The following is a 21,579-nucleotide window of genomic DNA, read 5'->3' as shown; positions in this document are numbered from 1 at the left end:
GCTGTAGCCAATAACTATTATAGCATTAAAAAAATTCCTGGTCTTTTTGGTGATGAATATCTACAGAAAGATTTCAAATCATGAAACGAAATCATTAAAACAATCTCTGCCTCTCTGATTTGTATATTAAAATTTCTCTGTGCTCACTTAACAATGTTCTTAAAGAAGTCAAAGGTTTTTCCTTTTCTTATTTATTTTATTTTTTGAGACAGAGCCTTGCTCTGTTGCCCAGGTTGGAGGTACAGTGGTGTGATCTCGGCTCACTGCAAGGTCCGCCTCCTGGATTCAAGCAATTCTCCTGCCTCAGCCTCTGGAGTAGCTGGGATTACGGGCACCTGCTACCACACCCAGCTATTTTTTGTATTTGTAGTAGAGATGGGGTTTCGCCATGTTGGCCAGGCTGGTCTTGAGCTCCTGACCTCAGGTGATCCGCCTCGGCCTCCCATAGTGCTGGGATTACAGACATGAACCATCGTGTCTAGCCACAAGTCAAAGGTGTTTCTGATTCTGTAGGCTTTCATAGGTAGCTTCTTCTTGGGTGGTAATAATAAGGTGTTTTGTGTTATTAATTTTAAACAACTAATTTTTCTCTGTGAATTTTGAATGATGAATTTCTATGAATAGGAACAGAGATTATATTGTCTTTTTTATTGTGAGGATAGTCTTGTAGGACAGGACGATAGAGAGAGCAGAAGGAATTTTGCATATCTGATATTATTGCTGACATATATTTTAGAAAAATTATTTAATAGGTTAAAGTAAATTTTCTTCATTGATTTATTATGGCTAACATTTTGGGCAAAGAGTGATATAATCTTGTGAGTCAGTAATTGCTAGGATAACTGATTCAGGCAAAACAACGTCCCTTGGCCTCCTTACTTTGCCTTCCCCCTAAGTTGAATTGATAATGATGCAGTGCTTTGAAAACAGCTCTATATTAATATAAGGCGAAAAAGCCCGCACAAAATAAAGGCTTCTTTTAATTACCCTAGCATGAAATGAAACAAACAAACAAAAATAACAGAGTAAAGGCTAATTTTGTTATATTTCTTTCTTTCTTTCTTTCTTTCTTTTTTTTTTTTGAGACGGAGTCTTGCTCTGTTGTACAGCCTGGAGTGCAGTGGTGTGATCTCAGCTCACTGCAACCTCCACCTCCCAGGTTCAAGCAATTCTCTTGTCTCAGCCTCTTGAGTAGCTGGGACTACAGGTGTGCACCTCTATGCCCAGCTAATTTTTTACAAATTTTTTTTTTTTTTTTTTTTTTTTTAGTAGAGACTGGGTTTCACCAGGTTGGCCAGGCTGGTCTCAAACTCTGACCTCAGGTGATCTGCCTGCCTTGGCCTCCCAAGCACTGGGATTATAGGCATGAGCCACTGTACCCACTGTGCCCAGCTTATAGCCTCATTATATTTCTTATAATGTGTTTCAAAATTCTTCAGATTTTTAGACCTCAGTTTCCCCTTTTGGAGAACCTTTGGAGAAACCAGAAGCCATCTATCCCAAATAATTGTTGTCCACATGGAGTAGTAGATTGGATTAGGCTTTTACTGGCTTATGAGAGCTTTTTTAATTTTCAGGAAATTTGTGAGCCAAGTGACCACATATTGATAGCTTCAGATTGGCCAGGGTGACAGTATTTACACCATGGAAATAGGCAATGCTACAAATCAGAGCTGAGTGTGAAACATTTACCAGCACACCACTGTGTATGGGATATTTGTAAAAAGTTTCCAGCTTTCTTTTGTGAAGGCATCAAATACTTTGATTTCAGAAAGTGAAGGGATTTCTGTTAATACTGGAACTCTGACATTATTTTATAAAATTGTGAAGCTGGAAATACCTTCTACTCTTTTGCTCACCGCTCTTTCTTCCATTAGAATTTTACTAGAAATATTCTAGATGTCATATGTAAGATAACTTTAAAATGTAAGATTAATAGCAAATGCATGATTAATATCACAAAATGATTCTGTAATATGTCTCTGCAGAATAATTCTTTTTTTTTTTTTTTTTATAAGATGGGGTTTCACCATGATGGCCAGGCTGGTCTTGAACTCCTGACCTCAGGTGATCCACCCACCTCGGGCTCCCAAAGTGCTAGGATTACAGGCGTAAGCCACCGGGCCCGGCTAGAATAATTCTATAATATATTCCATCTTGACTGCCCATTAAAAATCAGATGAAGTGAGATTTCACTTTTAAGATATGTTGATTTGGTTATTTTCTAAATTTCACTCTGAAGGAAGGAAGAAGCAAGAGGAGAGAATATGATGCTTCTATACGCTGTCATTTCTTTTGCAATCATTTTTAGTTCCTTTGCCTTTTCTTGGTTTCCTTTTCTCGCTTCTTTCTTTACTTTCCCTCATTTCTTCTGTAAATGAGGAATCTATTCTTTTTTTTTTTTTTTTTTGAGACGGAGTTTCGCTCTTGTTACCCAGGCTGGAGTGCTATGGTGCGATCTTGGCTCACCGCAACCTCCGCCTCCTGGGTTCAGGCAATTCTCCTGCCTCAGCCTCCTGAGTAGCTGGGATTACAGGCACGCGCCACCATGCCCAGCTAATTTTTTGTATTTTTAGTAGAGACGGGGTTTCACCGTGTTGACCAGGATGGTCTCGATCTCTTGACCTCGTGATCCACCCGCCTCGGCCTCCCAAAGTGCTGGGATTACAGGCGTGAGCCACCGCGCCCGGCCCAGGAATCTATTTTTATAACTGTATTACCCCCTCGTGTTGTCTACTGGACCTCTGGAGGCTTGCATTTCCTTTAGGAATATGCCCAGCATTTTTAGCCTGCTAAAATTTGCCAAAACATGAGCCAATTAATGATGTTCTTATTGATGAGGTCTAGGAAACTTGCAGGGTTCAGTTTCTGCAAGAATGATTTATGGGCTATAATAGGTTAGAATGTCAAACAAGGGGAAACAATTAGTGGCACTAATGTTTTAACCCCAGTTTTACCACTGAGGGAGGATCATTGATGGAAAGGCCCATCTGTTCCAAAGATGTTTCCAACTTGCTTGCATAGCAGTTTGTAAATCAAATCAGTGCAGTGATTGTGAGGCTTATATAGCCATTTGTTTGTTTTTCAAAATCACTGCTTATGTGCACATTTTATTATGGTATCTTTGAAAAATGGGGTTTTATCTGTGGATATTACGCTATTGTTATTCAGTAGTATGTTTATTACATGTACCTAGAACACGTATTTTCAAATTGTCACCAGCTCCAAGAATTATGTAATCAGTGAGTTAAATATATAACTTCCAAATGAATTAGTGGACCTATATTTGGAAAAAATTTGATGTTGGAGGAAGAATAGATTCATCCCAGTGTGAGTTTCTTCTCTATTTTCAGGATAAAAGATGAGAGAATTCTGTTACTATAATCAAGTTCTTTCTTAAAATACCCTTAACCTACTTTTTTTTTCCTTCTAAATAATGATGCTCCACTTCTTACATAGAATTTCACAATTTACAGCCCACATTCACATTTGTTATTTCATTTCCCATTGGATATTTTCCCTCTGCTGTTTTCTTCCTTTATGAAGGTCACTGTATAATTGACTCTAAGATTTGAAAGTGGTCTTCAAATTATCTCTTCAATTACTGTACCTAGTGATCAGCCTGTCTGTTATTTCCAAAAAGAGAAGAAAATACTAGATAGTTAGACAGATTGATCATGGGGCCAAGTAACAGAGTGAAAGTAAATTTTCTTTCCTGGGAATAGAAGACAATATTATTTTTGACTTTTGTCTTTTTATTCGATCCCTTCCTTTCTTCCTCTCTTCCTTCCTTTCTTCCCTTTTTCCCTCGGTCCTTCCTTCCTTCCACCCTCCTTCCATTTCTCTTTTATTTTGAGACAGAGTTTTGCTCTTGTTGCCCAAGCTGGAGTGTAATGGCACAATCACAGCTCACTGCAACCTCCACCTCCTGGGTTCAAGTGATTCTCCTGCCTTAGCCTCCCAAGTAGCTGGGATTACAGGTGCTACAGGCACGCACCACCATGCCCAGCTGATTTTTTTGTATTTTTTAGTAGAAACAGGGTTTCACTATGTTAGCCAGGCTGGTCTCGAACTCCTGACCTCAGGTGATCCACCCGCCTCGGCCTCCCAAAGTGCTGGGATTACAGGCGTGAGCCACCACGCCAGCCTTGATCATTTCTCTCATGCCTACCCAACTGACCTGTGGACTTCTGCTTTAGTGCTCTCTGGTCACTTTAAGGCATAAATTTCTTTTACCATTTGGGAACATTGCTAACTTGCCTCCATTTTCAAATTTCACCCACGTGGATGTGGGTTTCTGGACTGTAAAAGAGTAATATTTTATTTTTTAGGCAAGAAACTTCTTTAAAGCTGCTTTTTACTGATTTAGTTATTTCAAATCATATTAATACAAATTAGGGCAAAATAAGAGTTACAAGTCTGGACTTAAAATCACTTTTTTGCTCTGGTTTGGAATTTATGCAGCTATTTCTGCCTTAATTAAAACTGTGGATATTTTTAAAGCTTAGACTTTATTCTTATCTTATTCTGATGAGACTGCAAATCCAACCAGGTACATTAGTTGTTCTGTGATATAGATGGAAAAAGATAGAAACTCGGCCCAGCCGCACTGGATTATTTGGTTTATGAAGTGATCGTCTTTTAATAATGGCTTGATTGATGATCGTGTGCCATGTGAAGTAACTGGAATGCTCATTTTTACATGAAATTGTGGGAAAACTGATGCAATGGGGAAAAGGTGCTTTGCTGAGCCTATAAAGTGCAAACCTGTGCAAATATGATGATTCCTCAATCGCAAGATCAGGAACTCAGGATTACTGTGTAAAAAGGAAAATAAATTAGTAAAGAAAATAAGATGAATGTAAAAACAACCATCCCCAGTGTCCTCAGGGCAGTGCTTCATGCTGCCTTTGCCCCGTTGCTAGGAGAGAGATGAGCTAACGCACAGGGACGTGTACATTACCAGCCGGATCCTCATACCTGGCAGCTGCAGCCTGTTAAACTTGGGGCTTGTTCTTCTATGTAAACACCATAAACAGGAAGGCAAACGTCATCCATTTACGCAGAAAGGAAAATTGATGATGAAAAGCTGTCACTGCTTTGCTTAAAAAAAAGTGTAAGGTAAAGAATGTATTGACTCAGAGAGGGCCATTCAAAATCTAAAGTCTTCAATTTTATTGCTATTTCTGTACGAAGGATTCTGAAGGCAAAGTTTCTTCAGAATCTGTTGTTAAGGCTTTACATTAAAAATAGCTTCGGGGAGCTGCTCGCCTGGAGAGGTTTTGTGGAGATTTGGGAAATCGGCTGTTCGCAACACTGCTGCCTTCCTTCCCAAAGAAGAGTTTCCATTCCTACCTGGGGTTGCTGGATAGAGCAGTGAGCCATTGAGACCTCCTGATATTCCACCTGGGGTGCAGCCTCCTCGAAGCTGCCTCAAGCCCCCTTCAGTTACGCCTTTATTCCCTTCATAGTTCCGGAAGTGGTTTCAAGCGTGTGCAGCTGCACCTCACTACTCTCAGCCACGCTGCTGCAAGGATGGGATTGAACAGCAAGGCCATTCGTTTACTCATTTGCCCAGAAATGTATTGAATTGGTATTTATCCTGCCTCTACTATGTTCCAGACTCTACGTGGGGGCACAGGTGACACAGTAGTGAGCTAAAATAGATCCCATCCCGGGACTAATAGACCTTACAGTCTGAGCGAGACAGGGGTTAATCAAACAACTACATTTATGAATGTGTATTTTCAGACTGAGGTAGTAGTAATAACAAACCCAGCCTGGGCAACATGACAAAACCTCACCTCTACAAAAAAATCAGATGGGCATGGTGGTGCGCACCGACAGTCATAGCTACTCAGGAGGCTGATGTGGGAGGATCACCTGAGCCCAGGAGGTTGAGGCTGCAGTGAGCCATGATTGTGCCACTACACTCTAGACTGGGTGACAGAGTGAGCCTCTGCCTAAAAAACAAAAAAATTAAGTAAATAAAAATAAACGAAAATAAAAATAACAAAGGAACTGGATCTAGACTGAAGATACTTCGAGGAAGCTGTGTTAGCCACTCTGAGAAGGATGTGCGGATAAAATGTGTGAATGTGTGAAGCAGAGAGCATTGTAGGCACGAGCCTGGTGGCTGAAGGAAGCACGGCTGAAATACGGGAGGGAACGGCTGTGCCTCGGGAGGCGAGAAGCACCAGGCCGAACCACGTGGAGGTTAAAGGTCACGCAGAGAATTTTTGGTCTTTATCATGAAAGCAAAGGGGAAGTTACTGATGGGTTCTTAGGTGGAGGTAACCTGAGGAGGGTTGTGTTTTAAAAAGGAAACTGTGGCTGGCCGGGCGCGGTGGCTCACGCCTGTAATCCTAGCACTTTGGGAGGCCGAGGCTGGTGGATCACGAGGTCACGAGATCGAGACCATCCTGGTCAACATGGTGAAACCCCGCCTCTACTAAAAATACAAAAAATTAGCTGGGCATGGTGGCGCGTGCCTGTAATCCCAGCTACTCAGGAGGCTGAGGCAGGAGAATTGCCTGAACCCGGGAGGCGGAGGTTGCGGTGAGCCGAGATGGTGCCATTGCACTCCAGCCTGGGTAACAAGAGCGAAACTCCGTCTCAAAAAAAAAAAAAAAAAGAAAGAAAACTGTGGTTTTGGGAGGGAAAAGAGCCGGAGAGAGGCCAGAGGGTTGGAGGGAATAACATTCCTTCACTGTTGCCTCACTCCTGAACATCGTCCATTGCATGTCTGAGTCTTCTTCCAGACTCTACATTCCTTCAGTTTAGGAATGCTGACATATTTGCTTTTGCATCTGACATAGTGTCTGACCCTGGGATTCACATGTATGTCCAAGAAATGCTATATTTAAGCAATGCGGCTCTTCCCCATCTCACAAGTCATATCGGTTGGCTTAAAGGAACTTTGCTCTTCTGTATTCCGTATAACATTACATAGTGATCTAATTTATTCCTGAGGACAGAAGGAGTTAGAGATACACTTGCCTTTTCTTTTGCTGTCATCTGTGGCTTGCATTTCCCTCCCCATACTTTCATATCTTCAATACAATGACCTTTGTGGTCCTGTCTTCACTTCAACTTAAAGCATTGTTATTGCCATTATATACTGGGGGAGATTTTGCCTGAGAGAAATCTGCAGATTTGGAGAGAAACCATGTGGTACATGTTCTGAGTCTGAAAATCAGGGGTTGCAAACATGGAGTAAAGCGGTGATAGGGAATGGTGCAGCCTGCGGCAGAAGTGGGGGGAGCATGCTCTATCCCAAAGCATTCAAACTCGAATACAAAATATACTGTGCTAGCTACACCAGACGCTGGGGCATAGTTGGCTTGGTGACTAAGGGTTTGTTGTTTCCTCTTTAAGTGATTTCAAAAAAGATTTAAACCCTGATAAGTCATAAACATTTTCAGTGTAATTAGGGGTGGTGGGCCAAGCTTTACTGAGTGATGTGGAGCTTCGAAGTTGTGTTGGGGAAGAGAGCAAGCTCAGAATGCCTCCTTAGTGCAATCTTCTCAGAAAACCTTGTGAAGCCGGCTTCTAGTCTTCCCCTGGCTACCTGTTCACTCTCTCTAATGGGCTGCTGCAGTCTCTCCTGTGCCTCAACCGAATGAATACATCCAGTAAATGAAGGTATAAACAGCATGAGTTTACAGAAAGGAAGAAGGTTATTAGGACCTTTGAAATCAGAAGTCAGGAGAACGTCCCTTCTCGCACCTCCTCATCTCTTCTCATACTTTCTGGGCAAGTCCCTGTGGATGGTTTTATTAGCGACTCTCCTTCAAAGTGAAAACTGAGGGGGGTATAAATAGCCCTGATCCTGCTCCCACCTGATCCTTAGATTAAGATTAGCATAAGCTCAGGCTGAGAGGTCACCACAGGGACATAGTTTTCTGGGGTGAATAGTCACTTAAATCAGACGAGTGTCTCACGCAAAGAATGTTTAGTTAACATATTTCCAGGAGAAAAATAATTCTAACTTCCTTTCTTATACCAGGAACCAGCAGTGTTAGTGGTTTTGTAAATGGGAGACTCCTTTCTACTGCAGAAATTGGGCCCGTGGGATGGATGCAGCTGAAACAAGCAGAACAGGGTTAATTAAGATCACTTTACTGCTATGTTCTGCAATTTCATTACTCCTCCTAAAATGCAAGGAGAGTCTCACAAACGGGCAACGTGACTTTTGTTAGTATTCTGATACCGTCGGCAAAATATATCATCTTTGGACTGCATTTATACCATAAGGATAATAAAAAATCCATGCCTTACACATTTTAGTGGGCCGTTGTGAAGAGAAAATTAGATTGTGTATGGCAAGGAACTTCACAATGACAAGCTAATGTGATGTAATAATAATATTAAAGATAATTATAGTAAACACATAGCACTTCATATTTGCCAGGCACTGTTCTAAGCATTCACGTTCATTATTTTATTTCATTCTTATAGTAACCTTCCTTATGGGCTAGAAACTATTGTTATCTCTATTTTTTAGATGGAAAAACGGAGCCACAGAGAACTCAAGTAACTTGCCCAAGCCCAGACAGTAAGAATTGGTGCTAGGATTTGAACCCATGCAGTCTGGCTCCTCTTAATCACTATGATAAACAAAAAACAAAAACATCGACTTTTAAGTAAACCAGAAGACCAGCATTTGAATCCTGGCTTCACAGGCCGTATGACTATGGGCAGTCTTCTTAAGCAGCCTGAACTTCAGTTTGTTCATCTGCAAAATGAAGTTGGATAATAATATTTATTGATAGATGTTTGGTCAGGATTAAATAAGAAAACATGCAAAGCACAGTGTTTAATAGGAGGCACATAGTGTATTATTATTATGAGTTACTGTGGGTAAAATGGTGTATTAGTCTTGTCAGACTGCCATAGCAAAATACCCACAGACTAGCTGGCTTAAACAATAGAAATTTGTTTTCTCACAGTCCTGGAGGCTAGAAGTTCAAGATCAAGGTGCCAGCAAGGTTGGTTTCTGGTGAGGCCTCTCTTCCTGGCTTACAGGTGGCAGCCTTCTCACTGTGTTCTCTCACGGTCTTTCCTCTGGGCAGAGGAGAAAGAGGGCTCTGGTGTCTTTTCATCTCTTTATGAAGACGACAGTCCTGTTGAATTAGAGCTCCACCCTTACAACTTAATGTAACCGTAATTACCTCCTTCATACAGTCACGTTGGATGTTAGACCTTCAACATATAAATTTTGGGTGAATACAATTCAGTCCATCATGGGTGAGTAGCTGGGAAGTGAGGAATAGAAGGGGTATTTTAATGTCTAAGGTAGATTTTTTTTGAGGCATCACTGCTGGAGGAAAAAGAAACCATCAGGTATTCATGACACATTTGTAGGTATACAATATATTTGGCACTGTATGTCACAGAAAACGTCTCCATACTATCTATCGTTGATCTTTCAGGTGAGCCGGAATTTAAATACATTGGGAATATGCATGGGAATGAGGCTGTGGGACGGGAACTGCTCATTTTCTTGGCCCAGTACCTATGCAATGAATACCAGAAGGGGAACGAGACAATTGTCAACCTGATCCACAGTACCCGCATTCACATCATGCCTTCCCTGAACCCAGATGGCTTTGAGAAGGCAGCATCTCAGGTGAGTGCCAGGCAGCTCAGATCAGGTGTGCTTTCTTCATTTTCTGTATGTTTGTACATACATGTTTATCTAAAAATTATGCCCTCTAACAAAGAGTACAGATGGTGCAGTGGAGTGCATAAGTGATGCATTTGTTATTCAACTGACTGGTAAGAAAACAATACGGAATGAAAGGGATGATGGGCAAGTTTCTCTAGCAAAGACTGGGAATGAAAAATTGTCTTAAGAAGTTGATGTTCTAATAGTGTTTTGTTTTGTTTTTCAATAAGTTATTCATCCACTTTTGTGACTAGGTAAGTTTTCTTTTAAAAATCTACAAATATGAAAAATATCTACTGCTATTTGTTGAAGAGTAACGCCGTGAGTGGATCTGGGTGAGCCAGTGTCACAGCGCCCTCTACTGAATTCAAGGAAGAAATACTTCTGGCCAGAGCAATGTTTTACTGATGTTTTCTTGGTTTTTACATGTGCTGAGTAAAGTTAAAAAACAAGCAAAAACCCTACCTCTTAACTAAAAATAATTTAATATATCCTTGCTGTTAGATAAGCTGGGAAGTAATGCCTTTTTAAGGGAAGATATATGGTGTGTGTTCCTATTTTATTGGGCAGGGGTGGGGAACATTGTATTTGTTTTTTTCTAGTTTAAAATAATTTTCTTAGTCTATGGGAACACATTCAAATTAATATTTAGTATGTTTATCTACAGTTAAAAAGATCCAATGACATAGTTTGACATTTAAGAAACCCAGAGAATTTCTGTAAATAAATATAAAATTGATATGATTTCTAAAGTTATGAGAGAAAAATTCTAGTAATATATAAATTAAATTATTTAATATTTAAGGTAATATTCAGAATTTTAAGGCACATGGGCAACAGATTATCATTGCTCTTTTCTGTCTTATTGATTTTTATCCCTCAAGTCTAAGGTATCTAAGCTTCCATGACTTAAAAAATGTGGGAAATATGTCTATATCATGTGATATAATTTAACAGTAAAACAAGAGAAAACACATTATAAAATAAAACAAATACCTTGGAAATCTACTAATTTTCCAGACTGCACCATTAGTTAAATGAAGAGTTTAAACTAGAAATTCCTTAAATCATATAACCCTAGAACTTTTGTTCTAGACTCATATTTTTTCATGAAGACCATAAGAGGGAGACATGTTATTAGTCTATAACGTATGGTAAATTCATTTTAAGCTTCTAATCTTTAGTTATTTATTCTTCTGAATATTTAAAAAATAGGTTGCTGTGATTTACAGAGGCAATGAATATTTTACTTAAATCTGATTATAGAATGATGTACTTTGAAATAGGTCATTTATTACTAGTGAATATATATTGACTGTGCAATTTGATGATAAATATCTCTTAAGTATTATTGTTAACATTTAAAATATTATTTATTGAACATATTTTCAAAATACCTATAACCAAGTACAGTCATGCCTCACTGAATAATGGGGAACTGGGCCAGGCACAGTGGCTCACATCTGTAATCCCAGCACTTTGGGAGGCCGAGGTGGGTGGATCACTTGAGGTCAGGAGTTTGAGACCAGCCTGGCCAACATAGTGAAACCCTGTTTCTACTAAAATTATGAAAAAATTATCCCAGTGCGGTGTCAGGTGCCTGTAATCCCAGCTACTCAGGAGGCTGAGGCAGGTGAATCGCTTGTACCTGGGAGGCAGAGGTTGCAGTGAGCTGAGATCACACCATTGCACTCCAACCTGGGCAAGAAAAGTGAAACTCCATCTCAAAAAAAAAAAAAAAAAAGTCATGGGGAAGCATTTTGGGAAATGCGATGTTAGGTGATTTTGTCATCGTATGAACATCCTAGAGTGCACCTACATAAACCTGCATGCTGTAGCTTACTACACACCTAAGTTATATGGTATAGCCTATTGCTCCTAGGCTACAAGTCTGTATAGCATGTTGCCGTACTGAACACTGTAGGCAACCGTAACACACTAGTAACTATCTGTGTATCTAAACATAGAAAAGGTTCAGTGAAAACAGCATAAAAGATAAAACAGTACCCTTGGATAGGGCTCTTACAATGAATGGAGGCACGGGACTGGAGTTGCTCTGGGTGAGTCAGTGAGTGAGTGGTGAGTGAATGTGAAGGCCTAGGACATTACTGTACACTAATATAGAATTTATAAACAACGTGCACTCAGGCTACACTAAATGTCTACAAAATATTTTTCTTTCTTCAATAATAAACTAACCTTACCTTACCGTAACGTTTTTACTTTATGAGCTTTTAAACTTTAAAAACTGTTTGGACTCTTTTTAAATAACACTTAGCTTGAAACACATAATACATTGTACAGCCGTCCAAAAATCTTTTCTGTCTTTATATCCTTATTTTACAAGCTTTTTTCTATTTTTAAAGTTTTTAGTGGTTTCTTAGTTTTTGAACTGTTTCGTTAAAAATAAGACATAGGCTGTGTGCAGTGGCTCATATCTGTAATCCCAGTGCTTTGGGAGGCTCAGAGGAGAGAATTGCTTGAGGCTAGGAGGTTGAGACCAGCCTGAGCAACATAGCGAGATCTTGTCTCTATCAAAAACAAAATAATAAAAGATTTAGACAACCGTGGTTGTCCTAGTGCTTTGGGAGGCCAAGGAGGGAGGATCACCTGAGCCCAGGAGTTTGAGCTTACAGTTAGCTGTGATTATGCCACTGTACCCCAGCCTGGGCAACAGAGTAAGACCATGTCTCTTAGGAAAAAAAAAAAGAAATCAACTAAGACACAAACATACGTATTAGCTTAGGCCTACACAGGGTCAGGACCATCAAGATGTCACTAGGCAATAGGATTTTTTCACCTCCGTTGTAATCTTATGGGATCACTGTTGTATCGTCTGTCAGTCGTGGTCAGAAATGTCATTATGTGGCTCATGACTGTACTTTAAATCTGATGCTTTCATGTTTATATCAGTACAGTAGTAAAAATGCTGCTATGTGAGGGCATTGTTGAAATAAATAATGTTAGTATGTTATTTTTAAGAACATTGATAGAGACCTTAAATAGAAAGTGACAATAATAATAAGCAACTGATGATTTTTCTCTTTGATTTTTTTTTTTTTTTTAGCCTGGTGAGCTCAAGGACTGGTTTGTGGGTCGAAGCAATGCCCAGGGAATAGATCTGAACCGGAACTTTCCAGACCTGGATAGGATAGTGTACGTGAATGAGAAAGAAGGTGGTCCAAATAATCATCTGTTGAAAAATATGAAGAAAATTGTGGATCAAAATACAAAGGTAGAGACCGTGGATAGTCTTCTTGGGTTCATCTCTAGCCTAAGGAAATATGTTCCAATATCTTCATCATCATGAAGGACAGAGGAGTAACAGTACAGCTTATACGGGGTGGTTAACTCCGGCTTTGAAAGTCAAGACTGGAAGGGCGGGTGCTGTGAAATTAGTCCTGCCCTAGAATTGGGCTGGAGGTGGAGAGGATTGGAGGTGCAGATATAGGGAGAAACCCAGATGTAGATTTCATAGAAAGTCACCATGGCCTTCTCAGAGACCCTTTATTAGCTCATCTGATCCGCTCCTCCTGCTGAATTTACACTGTTGCTCTTTTTCTCTTTTCCAGAACTTTCTCCTCCTTTGCTTTACAAAACTCTACTTTCTCCTACCTCTTCTATTGCCTTTCAAATCACTACTCGGTTTTTGTCCCAGTTTCTTCTACCTGGGCTTAAATGCTGGCCTTCTCCAGAATCTCACCTGATACCTGGAGAGCTTCCCTGGGCTTCCCTCCTTACCTGTACTTTCAGAGTCTTCTGTTATGAAAGGTCTCCCAGATCCGTACCTCTAACTCCAGAACTTCCACAGAGCTTTATTTGTCTGTTTTACTAGCTAACTTGGATCCTTTTAACTGGTGAAACTCAAGACCTCAAGCTCAGGTTGTTCAGAGACAAATATTTTCCCTTAGAACCACTATTCTTTCATTTACCCCAGTCATGAAGGCTTTTGATTTTTCCATCTCTGTCACTGCTCACCAGTTACCACCTTTCAGTGGTCTGAGCTCTCTGATACCTCTTCCATTTCCCTTCCTCTGCAAACGTATTCCCCTGCCTCAGCTCGGGCCCCCATGGTCTCCTGCTGTGACTGGTGCAGTGGCCTCCTATTTGTGCTTCATGTCCAGATTCTCCCAACTCTATCTTCACAAATTCTCAATCTGCAAGTGATCGTCACACACAAATTATTGCCCTTTTGCTTAGAAAACCTTACCAGCTGTCCACTGTCCAGAGGATAAAGTGAAAATTCAGTGTGATGGTTAAGCATGGAGACTCTAAAGGGAGAGATTTACCTTCGTGTAACTCATGGCTTCATACTTGCTGTGTGAACTTTGTAAAGTTATTTGACCTCTCTGTGTTTCAGCTTCTTTATCTGTCATATGGAAGTGATAATATCTACCTCATAGGATAAGGTTTGAATAAGTTAATACATATAAAGTATTTGAGGCCAGGGCCTGGAACTTCTATTACCATTTCATTATAATTTTTTGGTACACTCTGTTGTGTAGCTCAGGGCTAGGCAGACACATTTACATATCCACTAAACATTTGGTGCGTCTTTGAACCAATATTGTCCTCAATTACTTGGAGGAGAGATTGAGCCCATCTTGGAGGAAAGGTGAAGAACTGATGTTAGAAGCCCTCTGTTCCTTCTCTATTGTTCTGGCCATTTCTGCTCTTGTGTGTCCACTACATCTAGTATCTTTCCTAAATCAGAGCTCACAAAGTACAATTTCTCCATTTTATTCTAGTTTCAGGGTCATTCCAGTGTCCCTTGGGCCCTGGAAGCTGCCAGCTGGTTTATTCCTTAACCTGGCTTTGATACCCTGTAGACTCCAGTCATACCAACTCCTTTGTGCTCCCAAACATACCATCTTCTAACAATTTTATGTCTTCAGATGAGTTGCTGCTCTAACTGTCTAGAATTCTCTTCTCTTTCCTTCCATGCCACTCCCTCTGTGAAGTCATCCTCTACTCTTCAAGACAGATTTTTTTTTTATGTGTTCTTCATCTATACTTCCAGAATGGGCTTATTGTTACATCCAGCTTTATTTATATTATTTGTTTGTATAGCTGTTTTCCTCTTTGATTCTAGATTTTGATCCCTTGATTGTAGGAATTATGATTAATGTTTGAGTATGACCCACAGTAGGCTGAGGGCTTTTTATGCATAAACACATTCCAGCTCAGCAGCAAATCACAATATCTGAAAAGTAGAGCCATGCCAGGGATCCAGACAGGTGTTCATCATGGGATTGGGATGCCGGATAAAGGATCCAGGAGACACGGAGTCTTAGATTATTGGTCTAAACTTTTAAAAACTTTCCTGCGGGCTGGGTGTGGTGGCTGACACCTGTAATCCCAGCACTCCATGAGGCCAAGGTGGGTGGATCATGAGATCAGGAGTTCAAGACCAGCCTGGCCAATATGGTGAAACTCCATCTCTACTAAAAATATAAAAATTAGCCAGGTGTGGTGGTGCACACCTGTAGTCCCAGCTACTCAGGAGGTGGAGGCAGGAGAATCACTTGACTCTGGGAGGCGGAGGTTGCAGTGAGCAGAGATCAGGACACTGCCCTCCAGCCTGGTGACAGAGCAAGACTCTGTCTGAAAAAAAACAAACAAAAAACTCTCCTGCCTATATATAGGATTCATTCTAGAAACATGGGGTGAGCCTACAGGTGTTGCTGGTCTTGTTAGCAGTGGCAAATCCATACAAGTCTGCAGCAACCTCAATTCTTGCCTCCTCAGAAGAAAGCATTCGACCAAGAGGCATAGGCAGAGTGAGAGACTGAAGCAGGCTTTACAGCAGGAGTGAAAGTTTATTAAAAAGTTTAGAACATGAATGAAAGGAAGTAAAGTACACTTGGAAGAGGGCCAGGCAGGCAACTTGAGAGATCAAGTGCACTGTTTGACCTTTGACTTGGGGTTTTATAGATTGGCATGCTTCCAAGGGAGCAGGGGCTTGTGTCTCTTTTCCCCTGATTCTTCCCTTGGGGTGGGCTGTCCACATGCACAGTGGCCTTCCAGCACTTGGGAGGCACTGTATTCACAGTGCGTTTATTGAAGTTGTATGCATGCTCACTTGAGTTTGCTGTTCCTACAAAGTCACATATCAGTTAATCCCTGCCATTTTGCCTCTTAGTATGCTTGAGCCCACTTGCCCAATTCCTGCAGTCTTATCAGGACGCTGATCACCAGTTTTAGACCTTTCTATTTATTGGGAGAGTGCCTTTCCCTGGCATCCACTGCAACCAGTGATTATGTTAGAGAGGCAGTTTAGCAACTGCCTGACCATCACCTGAAGATTGCTTGACATTCCTGGTGGTCGGAGGGCCTTCTCTTGCCTTGCTCATGTCTGACTAGCTACCTACCATAACATTTCCCCTCTCAAGAGTCCAAGACCCCAATTCTTTGGGGAAAATGGATAAAGGTAATTCTTCTGTTACTGCTTCCTGCTGACAGAGGGGTGGTGGTGGTTTTCTGGGTCATCACCACTTACTAGCTGTCAGGGTAGGGTGGTTCCATGGGTTGGCTGAAAACAGTATCCAGTCAGGCCTACTGGAGACAAGTGTGGGATTTTGCCTCTGTCATGTCTCATTGATGGGAAGTCTAAGGGTCCTCTGTGGAAGGGTGACTCTTGAATACTGAGAGGATGGTATCTCTCACTTAAGATCATCTGGAGCTTGACGGCCTGAAGGCAAGAGGAGACACATTAGTTTATTAGATTTAGAAGAATGTCAAAATGAAATAAGGGGGTGATGACAGCTCCAAAAAATCCCAAGGCTGCCAAGACACTCAGGTAACTGGTGGCTGTCATCATGCCTGTTAAGACTTCGGTGGATGGGCTTGCCAGCCAATTCCAATACGTTCCCAGAATTTGAATATTGATCCAGATTTTTACATTACCCATTCCTTTTGTTTCTTCTGAACTGCAGCCAGAGATCACTGGTTGGGTCACAGGAATAAACAGGGTTAGTCTAAATTGTAGACAAAAACTCAAAAACAAGTGATAAGAATAGAATATAATACAAAGTTATTGAATTGTAATCCAGTATGTTCTTGAAACATAACTTTTCTCTCTCCCGTCCTCATTTTTATTAAAAACAAATCATGATAGGACTGATTTGTTTGCAAAATAAGCTTTAGTCCTATTATACTTGGCCTGATTATTTGCATAAAGCACAGCAAGAATAATTATTTGCCATATAGGCCTCTTTTTAAATTGGCTTTGATGAAACTTCATTCCATAAGGAATCTCAGATAAGACTTTTAAAATGCCTTGAACCCAGCCATGGGTTTGTACCATCAAATACCTTTATGAGTTGGGTAAATTCCTTTCCTCTTGAGGTCCCAAGACAAGCTGGGGCTCCTAGGCCTGTCAGAAAGTGACATTCTTTACTCCCCATGGGTCAGGAACGCTGTACGGGGACTGTGTAGACAAGGTATGAGGACAGTTTTCCCAAGGGGTTTTTATTGGCTGTACAAGTCAAATTTGATTCTTTAATGGAAAGAATGCCATTCCAGTCAAACCCTTGGTAAAATAACCAGTTTCTCCAATTGTGTCCTGTTGCAAAAGAAAACAGATTATTACTGCACTTACGCAAATAACTATATTGCCATAAGTTAAGAATACTCACAAATAGTTTACAAATTCTGGAGAAATCAGGTTGAGAGAAATATGCTCCAAATTTTGTTTACAATAGTACTTAGTTTTAAAAGCTGTAAATAGCTCCAAAGAAAGTTTTCTTGACTTTGAAAAACAAAGGATCATTAATAGTTTTAAGCAAAAACTCATAAAAGAATTATTTTACTCTTCTTTTAGTTCAGTCCATGCAGTAAACTTCTGTTCTGCCTGATATTCATGAACATTTCAGCTGTCCATGAGATTCCTGAAAGTTCTTTCTCTATTCTAATGTTACAATCTTTAAAGTTATCAGCAACCTGCATTCAAGAGTGCCTGTCAGACTCTTATAGCTGATTATAAAAGCCACCTTTTAAAGAGAATTAAAACAAGACAACAATTGTCTGTGAATGAGAAAAAGTCTTAGGGCAGTCACGGTCAAAGACAGAGTTGGCAAAAAATTTTTTATCTCTGTTGCACACAATTATATAGCATAACAATTATAATTATTACTGATAAGTTATATCAGAATTATAGGAGTTTTGCATAATTTGGAACACATACAAATAATACACTTATGAAGAGCAGATCAGTGCTTTACTAAAACTCTGTTGTACATTTCAATTTATGTAAAAATTGAATAGTACTCCTTTAACTTTAGCCAATATGATTATGCACAGAATTTATTTATTTATTTATTTATTTTTTTATTGCATTTTAGGTTTTGGGGTACATGTGAAAAACATGCAAGGTTGTTGCATAGGTGCATACGTGGCAATGTGATTTGCTGCCTCCCTCCCCTTCACCTATATCTGGCATTTCTCCCCATGCTATCCCTGCCCAACTCCCCACCCCCCCCCGCTGTCCCCCCTCCCCCCCAACAGACCCCCGTGTATAGTGCTCCCCTCCCTGTGTCCATGTGTTCTCCTTGTTCAACACCCGCGTATGAGTGAGAACATGTGGTGTTTGATTTTGTGTTCTTGTGTCAGTTTGCTGAGAATGATGGTTTCCAGGTTCATCCATGTCCCTACAAAGGACGTGAACTCCTCGTTTTTAATGGCTGCATAATATTCCATGGTGTATATGTGCCACATTTTTCCTGTCCAGTCTATCATCGATGGGCATTTGGGTTGGTTCCAGGTCTTTGCTATTGTAAACTGTGCTGCAATGAATATTCGTGATGCACAGAATTTTTTTACATGATTAATCTTTCACAAACATTCCACGACTTGCCCAAACCTCCAGCTTTTTCCTAATTAAAAAAAAAAAATCCTTTAACTCTCTAAACTAGGCCAAAAAAATCCACATTTCCATGCCTTCTTTAATCTTTTACTAAAAGCACATTGTACTTTCCTTACATGCCTTGCATGTAAAATTGTTTTTCTAGTAGTCTTTTTTTTTTTTTTTTTTTTTTTGAGACAGAGTTTCGCTCTTGTTACCCAGGCTGGAGTGCAATGGCGCGATCTCGGCTCACCGCAACCTCCGCCTCCTGGGTTCAGGCAATTCTCCTGCCTCAGCCTCCTGAGTAGCTGGGATTACAGGCACGCGCCACCGTGCCCAGCTAATTTTTTTGTATTTTTAGTAGAGACGGGGTTTCACCATGTTGACCAGGATGGTCTCGATCTCTTGACCTTGTGATCCACCCGCCTCGGCCTCCCAAAGTGCTGGGATTACAGGCGTGAGCCACTGCGCCTGGCCTCTAGTAGTCTTAAGAACATGTTACACTGTTAACTCTTAGAAACTTTTACTTTTGGTGAAAAACTTGCTAAGTAAGTGATTCTGTTTATACACTAGGTTTGGAGCTTAGGATATCAGACAGAAATGCAGATAAGGTTTGACTCTTTCCAAGATATAGGGGTCACGGCTAACTATGTATAACATGGTATGTCCCCAGGCCTTACGTAGCTTTGAAGGCAGGAAGTTGTACAGTTAAGAGTCAGAGTGGCAGTTTGTGAAGCATTTAGTGGACTAATAACCTTTAAAACTGTGTAACTTTTTTTTTTTAAATAAATTCCATTTCACAAATCTTTTCACAACTAACAGACCATCTGTGACATGGTTGGACTTTCTAATTTGTCGTAAACATCTCTTTTTTTAAACATCCAGTCATTTTACTTTAGGACAGGAATTTATCATACAAGATCCTTTCTCATATAAAACTTCTGTTTTTTATAACTTTCCTCACCAAAAATACCTCTTTCTCTTTATAACCTTTGAAATAGACTAAAGTCATTTTCTTTTTGTTAGGAAGTTAAGGTTTGTACTGCCTGTTGCTGTGTGAGGATTGTGAAGGGGGAGCAGAGAAGAAGGAGGTTATCTGCATACTGTAGAAGTTATCTCCCCTCAAGAGATTGCTCAGTTAGATTTTTGCTGGGGATTGTCTAAATAAATGTGGGCTATTTCTATACCACTCAGGTAGGACTGACTAGGTTGAAGTTATTGGTTAAAGATTTGGGTAACTTGCCAGGAGAAATAGAGCTATTAGAGGGAAAGATGAATTTAGAGGTTGGGTAAATATTAATCAGGCACCCATCTTGGAAAGCGTATTTTTGCCTAAAAGAGTGTGAATCTTTTCTTTTGGAGCGGGGAGGTGCCATTTGCCCCAATTACCTGGCAGAATTTGGAGAAAAGTTGCTCAGAGAAGGAGATTAGTACAGACTAGGGTGCTTTTAAACCCCAAAGGGAACTTGATAATTTTACTTACCACCTCCAAGAGGTGGCAGTAACCTCTTGGAGGTGGCAAATAAAATGATCAGTTTCACTCCTCCAGGAGTTTCTCTCGGCTTTGTCTTGTTGATGATGAAGTCTGATTTGGAAGCCAGCCAGAGCAGAGAGCCCCTTCAGCTCAAGGCCATTAGGGGTTGGGATTCTGTCACAGGGCCCTTTGGCCCTCAGGGCATCCCATTTCCAGTAGCTGAGCTGGTGGCAGAGGGGGCAAGCTCTGCTAGGCTTCCTCTCATTTGTCCCATTGGGGCAGTTTGTCTTCCAGGGGCCTGGCTTCCCACATCAATGGCAGTTACCTGAAGGAATGTTTTTAGGGCAACCTGAATGGGGGCTGGAGAGCTAATAAAGCAGCCAATAGTCGAGTGTGCCTCTTGTTTCTGCACTTTTTCCTTCTCCTTAGCTCTATCCTCCTTATTCTGCTCTGTTATAAAAGGCTGAGGAGGCTGATTTGAGGATTTTCTGCATAAGGGCATGGGGTTCCAAGGCTGACTTTTGTATTCTCTCCCAGTTCATTTTTAGGCCAAATAGTATTTTTGTTTATTTGTTTGCTTTGTTTTAAGGTTTGGGGAAGTCAGACTTCCCCCAGTTTTGAGATGCATATGAGAGGCATGTCTTGTAGTATAGAGACATGGTTACCCATCTGCAAAGAGGGAACAGAGGAGAAAAAAAAAGGAAAAAGGAAAAAGGAAAACAGGCATCGTCTCTTGCTTTCCTATTATCCTTAATAGGCATCTCCCATTCATCCTTAGTGTTCTGGAATGAGCCAGTCTTACCGTGTACCCGTAACCTTGATCCCATCTCATCACAATTACCCACTTGAGAACAGAAGAGATACTGGAGTAAAGAGTGGGCCCCCTGTTCGTCTTTGGGGCTCTGGAACAACCCTTCTTACTGTGTACCCCTAACCTTTTCTTCATCTCTGTTCTAATGGTAATCTGTTAGCCTGGAACCAACCTTCATCTCTGTCCTATGGGTCTTTTGTGACTGAAGACTTGCGCTGGCCTATGTCCTTGTCTCCATAACCTTATGGTGACTCTCGCTTAGAAGATTGTGGCAACAAAATGATTATCTCTTTTCTCAGATTTCCTTCCCATGTTCTTTAAGTAGATGAGAAGCCTGTTTTTCAGCTAACTGCCACAAGGGGGCTGGATTTCCTCCCCCTTCAAATACGACCTTGAAGGTCTTGGTGCATGTTAAGAAGGGCATGGAAATGATTAGAGAAATGGAGGCCATGGGAGGAAGTGAGATAAAGACTCATGAAAATCCTGCATATGCTACTGAAATGGCAACGTTTATTTGCCCTCTCGACATAAAGTAGAAACCTCTGGAGGACTTGCGGCTTGAGGTAAGAGCTCACGAATGGCAAAGGAGAATTTTCCCTCCTTTCAAAGGGATGCTAACTCAAAAAAAGCAAGTAAGTGAGATCCTTAAAGGGCCACACTGAGGCCCTACGCCGGCAGACAAAGTGCTTCAAAAGCCACTGGAAAACTTAACCCTGGAGTGTAACAGGGACAAAAAATATACGGTAAGTCATGAGGGCTGAGATTCGAATTTGTATCTGTTC

The 21,579-nt window shown here is 40.8% G+C and overlaps 1 protein-coding gene across 1 annotated transcript in view; it reads left to right on the top strand.

The window, feature by feature from the left end:
* Window positions 1-21,579, top strand: part of LOC135277717 (carboxypeptidase E-like) — a 131,749-nt gene that overhangs the window by 81,617 nt on the left and 28,553 nt on the right. The window contains exons 2-3 of the mRNA XM_064383711.1: window positions 9,435-9,631; window positions 12,738-12,905. Of these exons, the coding sequence (XP_064239781.1) occupies window positions 9,435-9,631; window positions 12,738-12,905 (365 nt within the window). The remainder of the gene's footprint in view (window positions 1-9,434; window positions 9,632-12,737; window positions 12,906-21,579) is intronic.

The sequence above is a fragment of the Aotus nancymaae genome, unplaced genomic scaffold (assembly GCF_030222135.1).
Source record: "Aotus nancymaae isolate 86718 unplaced genomic scaffold, 86718_ANA_hifiasm-v0.15.2.pri h1tg000033l, whole genome shotgun sequence".
In the NCBI taxonomy this organism is placed as follows: domain Eukaryota; kingdom Metazoa; phylum Chordata; class Mammalia; order Primates; family Aotidae; genus Aotus; species Aotus nancymaae.
The sequence above is the reverse complement of the archived record's forward strand: the minus strand, read 5'-3'. Positions and strand labels throughout refer to the sequence as shown.